Here is a 9,106-nt window from a genome sequence, read left to right as displayed (position 1 = left end):
TCCCTGTGCCACCAACCCCACCCATCCAGATAGCTCCTTCTGCCACCAACCCCACCCATCCAGATAGCTCCCTTGCTGCCAACATGTTCCATCCATATAGTCCACTGTGCCATCAACCCCATCCATCCAGATAGCTCCCTGTGCCACCAACCCCATACATCCAGATAGCTCCCTTGCTGCCAACATGTTCCATCCATATAGTCCCCTGTGCCATCAACCCCGTCCATCCAGATAGCTCCCTTGCTGCCAACATATTCCATCTATATAGTCCCCTGTGCCATCAACCCCATCCAGATAGCTCCCTGTGCCACCAACCCCATCCATCAGGATAGCTCACTGTGCCACCAACCCCATCCAGATAGCTCCCTTGCTGCCAACATGTTCCATCCATATAGTCCCGTGCCATCAACCCCGTCCATCCAGATAGCTCCCTGTGCCACCAACCCCATCCATCCAGATAGCTCCCTGTGCCACCAACCCCATCCATCCAGATAGCTCCCTTGCTGCAAACATGTTCCATCCATATAGTCCCCTGTGCCATCAACCCCGTCCATCCAGATAGCTCCCTGTGCCACCAACCCCACACATCCAGATAGCTCCCTTGCTGCCAACATGTTCCTTCCATATAGTCCCCTGTGCCATCAACCCCGTTTATCCAGATAGCTCTCTGGCCTCCAACCTGGTCCATTTATATAGCTCCCTGTGCCATCAACCCTGTCCAACCAGATATCTCCCTGTGCCACCAACTCGGTCCGTCCAGATAACTCCCCGTAAAATATAGCAGTTGTTAATTAAATTTGACTGAAATGAAAGACGCAGGAACAGATGATTCTTCTGCCATACTAATGTATTCCATCTTTCAAAAAGAAAGACATGATTTTAATATTACTTAACAATATGTTAAAAAAGTAGCCACTTGGGCGTCAGTGTTAATACAATTATACACTCTATAACAGATTCGATAGTGTGAGTATCTTTTTTTTTTCCTTTTTGTTTTTTCTTCTCCTGTTATCCTCATTCTGCAAGTATTCTTACACAAGCCGGCTACAAGTTTGGAAGGGAAGAGGGGGGGGGGGGGGGGGGATTAAAAAAACACAATAAGTATATCTTGTACACTTCTTTTCGACAGTAGATTGTATGTGAGCTAAGAAACGCTTGTCCGTTAAACGAGAATTTCTCCCATGATTTCGGAGCGGTGACGATTACATGAGCAGTATGAAGTCCATTCCTTTTTCGCCAGTAGTCTGTGTAACAAAACGTAGCGTACTGCAGAGGTGACGTGAGCCATCGTGGATGACGGAACTAGCTGTGCCTCAACTCAACCCAAGGAACCAGTCTCAAGTCTGACGCCAAGGCAATTTAGAAGAGAGCAGCTTGCTACAACCAAAATCTCACTCACAGACTACAAGCACACAAGCTAACAAATTCAGGTAGAAAGTGGCATATTTGTTTTCAGATCAGCAAGAATCGTCAGGGCTGAGGGGGTTCAGTGCAGATCCGCACAGCACTGGGGACAAGGCAAGGCAGCACTGGCTCGGGGCCTGATTAAGCGATCAGAACAGCAGGGCATAAACCAGTGGCATCGGTTCCTGCAGGGTGACCCCCTCCCCCTTTAAACATTTCCACAGTCAGTGTGCAGCATAGGTAGTCTTCTTTAGGCTGAAGTTGGACCAGTTGATTGACATCCGCTGTCTCGTCTGCCGAGCAGAGTCTAAGCAGAACCTGTAAGAACACAAAGCACAATACATGAACTCAACTCGGAAGTTCACTAAACTTTCCAAAAGTAGTAAAAACAGTAGATTCACCTGCAAATAAATTCTGCTTCGCACTGAAAAAAGGGTTAAGACCCGACTCATTAAATACATTGGAGGAAAAGAGCTCATCAACTTGCTGCTTTCTAAAGGCAATTGCTGTCCAAATAGGTCTAGATATGCCCCTACTGCGAAGATTTGGGAAAATTAAGGGTTTTTCCACAATTTATCATTAGGATAGGAGTCAACGTTTAACCCTGGAAAAAACCTTTAACAATGGAGTAATGTAAATAAGCATCAGCCTTAAAAAAAAAAAAGTCTGACAAGTCACAGAGATGTCTAAAGATTGCATTTGTGGGGGACAGTGATCTGCGAGCCCAGCTGGTGACTAGAACCAAGGTGCCCCCTTTGGATTTAGAAAAGAAAAAAAGTCTGCATCTCAGATCGAATATGGATGGCTCTACCATGGGATTAAATGGGACTGTAAAGTGCTTACAGGGCTGCCGTAGCATCCAATGGGACTGTTAACGTACATTACAGTCTCATCCGAAGAGCGCTAGGGGGCTAATCATTCTAGTGACTGCCCAGCATATAGGATGGGTAGCTTAACTACTAGCCAGTTCTCCATTCACTTAGAATATAGGTGAGTGACAACCACACTTTGTGCCACTTTTTAGCCGCTAAGCAGCTCTACATTTGGTAGAACCAGTCCATTCATGCATTACATGGTCGGCTATTCATTTGCATGGCTGCCATGTAATGCTACAATTACCCTGCAGTGCCCGCATCCCCTGGTGGTAGCGGATTGTCAGGCTGGCTTTATTTTAATAGAGGTCCTCGTATAGAGTTTTTATTCTCTCTCGTGCTTGTTGGGTTCCCTTCAGGTGCTGTTAACTGAAGAAACCTCAGAAACCAAATATGAGCAGGAGTCATACGTGCAAGTACTGTGCAGAATGATTATTCTTTTTCAATTACACATACACCAAATTTTTGCCTAAAGTACAAAGAAGCTCGGTCCTCAAGATCTGCTCTCTCCAAACAAAATGAATCCAATGAATGAAGCATCCCACAGACCAGTAATACAAGTTCTTCACCTTTTAAAATATTCCACTTCTCGTTCAGTCTCATCCATTTCAACACTGTCAAGATCAATGTCCTTTGGAAGAAAAACATCATCTGGAAATGAATACAGAAGTGACATTTTAATTCAAAGGCTTATACGAAGTCAGTCAAAAACAGCCGTGAGGATACATTGCAGGTAAGATCAACATCCCAGGTTAAAAAATAGCTATTAGCAAATGAGGGATTTAATATGAAATAGAACTGTAGTATTTGGGAGGTTTTTAGACGCTAGAATCCGCTTCCTAATCCTGCACTGTCCTATCTTATAGCGATTTGAGTCACTGCTGGGGGGGGGGGGGGGGGGTCTGGCCACTATGACTCTTTAGAGGTCATTTGCATATAGAGCACGCGGTTTTCAAAGTTCTTTTTCTTACATGGTAGCACAGAGCATGGATCTGGTAAGGTAAACTCCATATGACAAAAACAGATCGCCCCTATTGTACATGAATTGCATAACTAACCAGAGACCCCCTTAGAATGTGCCACTTTTAAGAAACCCTGTACCTAGGAAATCTGTATATCTACAGTGTATACAACTGCTTGAACCTTCTCCATGCTGGTAAAGGTCATCAACATGTAGAAAAGGGGGAGGAGGTTAAAGGGGTTGTGCATGTTGGGGGCTGCTTTTTTTTTTTTATACTGTTGACCTATCCTGTGGATAAGTTATCAGTATAGGATCGGTGGGGTACGACACCCGACCAACTGCGGATAGCCATGCAGGGGTCGTGCCGGAAGCAGAAAACTCTCAACCCTGCAGAACCGCAGTATTGCCGCCTTACAGTATATGGAGTCCTCGGCTTCCGGCAGCTGGAAGTGCTGATCCGTGCAGGGTCCAAGTGTTGGACCCCCACTGATTATGTACTGATGACCTATCCTGTGAATAGGTCATCAGTATAAAAAAAAAAAAAACAGTCCTGAAACTGGACAACGCCTTTAATAATCCCGCCAGAAAGCAAAACACATGTGGACATTAACTTGTAGGACCATTGCAGACAACAAAAACCCGTCAAATAGACTCCTTACCAATGGAATTATTCACTTTTTCTCCTTTCTTCTTCTTATTCCTCTTGCTTTTCCCCTTCGGCTGAGGAGAATCAGCGGTGATCAGCGGCTTGCTGTTTTGCTGCTCCACAATGATGGCGGCTTCACAAGGTGCTGCTGGCCTTTCCTCTTTTACATAATTTAGCTGTTTTTTGTTGTTACCGTTACCAGCCTTTTTCTCTTCCTTCTTCTGCTCAACCAAAGGCGTGACTTCCACCGCTCTGACTTTGGATTCGCTTTGGTTCTTCGGTTTTGGTTGGAGTTCGGCCATTTTGGGCGCCTCTGATTTTTTAACCTGTTCCGGGCTGAGTTTTGCTAGCTGCAATTTTGGCTTTTGCTTGACATGGTTTTCTTTCTGTTGGACCAAATCAAGGAGGAGGGAGAGCTGCTCTTGCTGTTTTGCCTTCACCTCTCGGGCGGTGTAGGGCTTCAAGTCTCTGCCATGTGTGTGATTAGGAAGATCGTTCACAGCCTCGAATAACGGACTTGGCTCTCTTTTGTGACAATGCCTTCTGGGTAGTGGAACGGATATGGTTTCCTGTTCGAAGATCCCATTGGGCAGTACCTCTGTGGTAACTTCCTTACAGGAGAAAGAGTTGTGTGTGTGTCGTTCTGCCTTGTGACTGTCCCTATGAGATCGATCTTTTTTCTTTTTCTTAAATGCCTGACACTCCTGGTGACGGTGAAATTCCTGTTTTAGCCTCTCCTCGTCCTCTCGTTGCCTCTGCTCTTCTATTAGTTGACAGTCTTCCCGTTCACTGGCTTCAGCTTCTTGTCGTGCCTTTTCTTCTAGCTGTATTAAAACAAATACACAGGAAGAGACTATTAAGATTTCGGTTGGAGCAAGTTATACCAAAACGTACAGATCTTATACATATTACACTAACTTATAAAACCTCACCATTAAATTTCGATTATAACAGAGGAAATGGATACATAAGATTTAATATGGTTTATATCTGTGCCGTTAATAACCGTTTCTTTACTGTAGGCAATGACCTTAGTCACACAGATGATTGGTGTGATATGACCACTTGTAGTGATGGCAGATGACAGATGTAAACACTGGCTCACGATAAGTTCAATTTACAATGAGTAAAGGTGATGTCCATGACGTCACGCATGGATAATTGTACGCATCACTGCTCTAAAAAGAACCTTGATCTGGTTACAAACTAGTCATAAACCATCTGATTTTATAGCCCCACACACCATCTATGCCCGAGGAGATCAGATCAATCTCCTGAACCAGTATGGAGGTAGCTGTCAAAAAAAATGAAAGGTGTTGTCCGAGAGATAGAAAATTATTATTATTTTTTCTTATAGAAATACTTACCTGTAAAATCCCCCAACACGCTGAAGCGGCAGGGGAGTTAAAAATATATATATTTTTTTTGTTTTAGAACATCCTGCTACCAGGTTAATTTGTGCAACTCTCAGACAACCCCGTTAAAGACCATTATACAGTTTACATAACGAAACGCACAATAATATTTCATTCCTGATCTTGCACTGGTCTGGAGTTACAGCTTGTATTATGCCCCATAGATGCACTGAACTCTCAGGCACCCCATAAAAGCTTAGCTGAGCTCCTGTAATGCAATCTTATACTGTACTGCATGCTGGAAGGGCTGATCTTTTCCTGCCTCACAACAATGCATGGAGTAAAGGGAATAGCGAATGCGGAGAGAACCCGCGGAATTGAGAAGGAGTTCGGCATGATGTAACTCAGGAAACTACAAGGTAAATAACGCAAGAGACTTACAAAGCTACACAACCTTTTATGCAGAATAAAACTATATGTAACTAAGGCCATTTTCCCGCCATGTTTGCAGTCGTCATTCGGCTTATGCACCAAGGGATGCTTCCCGTGCACGAGATGAACTTGTCTATAGGATTTTGGCATCTACATAGCTGGAATATATGTCGTTACACCTTTTTTGTTTGCCGGAATAGTGGTCTATGGGAGACATATGCAACTGTATGGCAAACACACTGTAAACGGACAAGAAAATTAAGTTTGAATAGAATTTGTCAGGATATTTTCACACAGTCCAGTTTTGATGCAAAACTGGTTCCAAGAGAGTAGGAATAAGAGAGTAATTATATGAGTTTTCCTAAGATCCACTCCCAGATTTCTCAATATGGCCTCATAATTCTTCTGCAACCAACATCTAATTCTGGTTAGAACACAAATACAAGGAATCACCTTAATTCATCGAGATGTGTTGCTGGGGACAACATGGTGGCCCTGCAATGGCGGCTCGTGAGTACGCGTCACAAAACAGTGCTGCAAAAAGATAGCCAATATGTAGGGCTGGCGTGAACATTCGGACTGGGAGCACAGCATTGATGGATACTGTAACCTGTGTTACGATTTGGCAGCTTGCACCTAAGGATGCTCCCAGACACTGCTGGCCACGATGCTAACCTGCTGCTTTTCCAGTCGTTCTCGGTCCGGTTCAGCGTCTGCTTTGTCAGTCTGTTCCTCAGCCGTGCTGGTGCAGGCTCCCTGTATGTTCTCCTCTGAGCCAAGAACATGGCTAACAATAATATTCATAGATGGGCTCGCCTCATAGTCCTACGGGGGTAGCACATAGGTAATTATATTACAATGAATAAAAATAAAAAAAAAGATATATATTTATAATCCCAAAAAATAAAATATGTAGCATTATATTAGTAGCGGACCCATTGTATGAATCTTGATGTGGAAGAGACTGACCTCCACGTGGAAGAATTTGGCTGCCACTATGGTGCCCAGTTCCATCGTGGAGGGCACAAGTACTAGTACTTTCTTCACAAGGCTAGCACGAGTAATATACAAACGTGGCAAAGACAGCATGCACTTGTGTTGCCCTATGTATGGAAACAAACTGCCTGTATGTATCTATAGGGTAACACCGCGTGTAATGTACAGCTCACCTTTCTTTGCTTGTGCCTCGCGCGTTTGGCTGCCCGTGAGCTGCTGACAGGTTTGGGTTCGGAGCTGTTGATGAATTGTACTAGGTCTTCCACCTTCCGATGATCAACCACACCAGTTTCCTTTTCCGGGACCTGATCCGGCTTTTTGGGCTGTTCTTCTTTCCTCTTAGTTAGCCGCAAACGGAGTTTCTCCCTCATTTCTGTGTAGTTCCTACTGGTTGGTGCTGATGGAGGCTTAAGTATAAAGCAAATTGGGTTAAATAAAACAGTCAGACCACTAAACACTATCATGAACCAGTCAGAACCAAGAACTGGTGACATCTTCATAAAACTATGGATGTTATAGTGTCAACAAATAAACCTAAAAAGTTAGACACGTTTCCCATATACTTTCTGCATCAATTACTGATGGTTTTCCAAGAGCTCTGCTTGCTGTCATTCAACATGGAACATTCCTGGTTTACTTCCAGTCACGGTCATGTGATGATTACACAAGTGCTCAGCTCGTTAGTAGACAGCTCTGATAACTGTAATGTAACGAGCCATGCAGCTGTGCGTCCACATGATCAGGACAGATTTTTATCCACTAAGTAAATGAAGGTTACTAATGAATGAAATGGATACTGAACGTTTATTAAAAAATTGTATAACTTAATTTTCCGAATTTTATTTGCTGAAACCATAATATTCTTGTATGCTTGATCTTAAAACAAAAATAACTAAACATGCAAGCACAGAAGAAAAAAAAAACAACGAAACAATAAAACAAATTTTACATATAAGTTCATATGCATGGCTCATAATATATCCTATTCAGAGAATCGATTGTCACAGCGATACCCAATTAACACATTCACTGGTTCCGATTTCAGGTCTCCCAATAACTATAATCAGGGAAAAGCTGCTCCGTCAGGGAAACGACTGTTCATCCTCACCTACCAAAGTCTGTTCTTACTAGTAGGCCCACAGAGAGCATGTAAGAAATTTGCATCCGGTCATATATTGCGGTCTATGGGGCAAGCTTTTTAATAAAGCGTAAAGAAGCTCACCCCTCCATGTCCGAAGAACTCGCAGTAGCAGCAGTCGCAGTATTTGCCCTCTTTCTGATTGGTGGATGTTGAGGTGCTGGAGCTGTGTTCTGAGCAGCTGTCCTCGTCCTGACTCTCCTCTCCATCGTACTGCTGGTGATCGTACGCGGCATTGTTTTCACACTGATGACCCTCACAGTCGGGATCACTGGAACACAAGTCACTCTTGGTTAAAGTCCGCAAACCATTTATTCAGTGGCATGTATTATAGAGAGATCGAAAACTTACAGATTCAAGTACTACCTAATATATTCCAGCAAAAGCAAACGGACCGTAAATACCTTCTATGCAAGTTTAATACTACGCGTACGTGTCTCATGTGAACACAGAAGGGGCTCCGCTTAAACGGCAAACTTTCCATAAATTGTTCTTGAATAGAAGCAGAAGACTGCCTCCTATATACAAGAATATAACTACTATAATACTGCCTCCTATATACAAGAATATAACTACTATAATACTGCCCTCTATATACACAAGAATATAACTGCTATAATACTGCCCGCTATATACAAGAATATAACTAGTATAATACTGCCCCTATATACAAGAATATAACTACTATAATACTGCCCGCTATATACAAGAATATAACTACTATAATACTGCCTCCTATATACAAGAATATAACTACTATAATACTGCCCGCTATATACAAGAATATAACTACTATAATACTGCCCCCTAAATACAAGAATATAACTAGTATAATACTGCTCCTATATACAGGAATATAACTACTATAATACTGCCCCTATATACAAGAATATAACTACTATAATACTGCCTCCTATATACAAGAATATAACTACTATAATACTGCCCCTATATACAAGAATATAACTACTATAATACTGCCCGCTATATACAAGAATATAACTAGTATAATACTGCCCCTATATACAAGAATATAACTACTATAATACTGCCCGCTATATACAAGAATATAACTACTATAATACTGCCCCCTATATACAAGAATATATCTACTATAATACTGCCTCCTATATACAAGAATATAACTACTATAATACTGCCCGCTATATACAAGAATATAACTACTATAATACTGCCCCTATATACAAGAATATAACTACTATAATACTGCTCCTATATACAAGAATATAACTACTATAATACTGCCCGCTATATACAAGAATATAACTACTATAATACTGC

At 42.4% G+C, this 9,106-nt stretch overlaps 1 protein-coding gene across 3 annotated transcripts in view; it reads right to left on the bottom strand.

The window, feature by feature from the left end:
* Positions 1-840: 840 nt before the first annotated feature.
* The window catches only part of FAM193A (family with sequence similarity 193 member A), a 135,926-nt gene continuing 127,660 nt past the window's right edge, over positions 841-9,106 (bottom strand). For all 3 annotated transcript variants that reach the window (XM_075857209.1, XM_075857191.1, XM_075857199.1), the window contains 6 exons: positions 7,889-8,075; positions 6,840-7,073; positions 6,346-6,495; positions 3,897-4,707; positions 2,846-2,927; positions 841-1,722 (listed from right to left, as the gene is read on the bottom strand). In XM_075857209.1, the coding sequence (XP_075713324.1) occupies positions 1,629-1,722; positions 2,846-2,927; positions 3,897-4,707; positions 6,346-6,495; positions 6,840-7,073; positions 7,889-8,075 (1,558 nt within the window). In that variant the 3' untranslated portion in view covers positions 841-1,628. The remainder of the gene's footprint in view (positions 1,723-2,845; positions 2,928-3,896; positions 4,708-6,345; positions 6,496-6,839; positions 7,074-7,888; positions 8,076-9,106) is intronic.

Source organism: Rhinoderma darwinii, chromosome 1, assembly GCF_050947455.1.
Source record: "Rhinoderma darwinii isolate aRhiDar2 chromosome 1, aRhiDar2.hap1, whole genome shotgun sequence".
Taxonomy (NCBI): Eukaryota; Metazoa; Chordata; class Amphibia; order Anura; family Rhinodermatidae; genus Rhinoderma; species Rhinoderma darwinii.
Note: the sequence above shows the minus strand (reverse complement) of the source record. Positions and strands in the feature narration are given on the sequence as shown.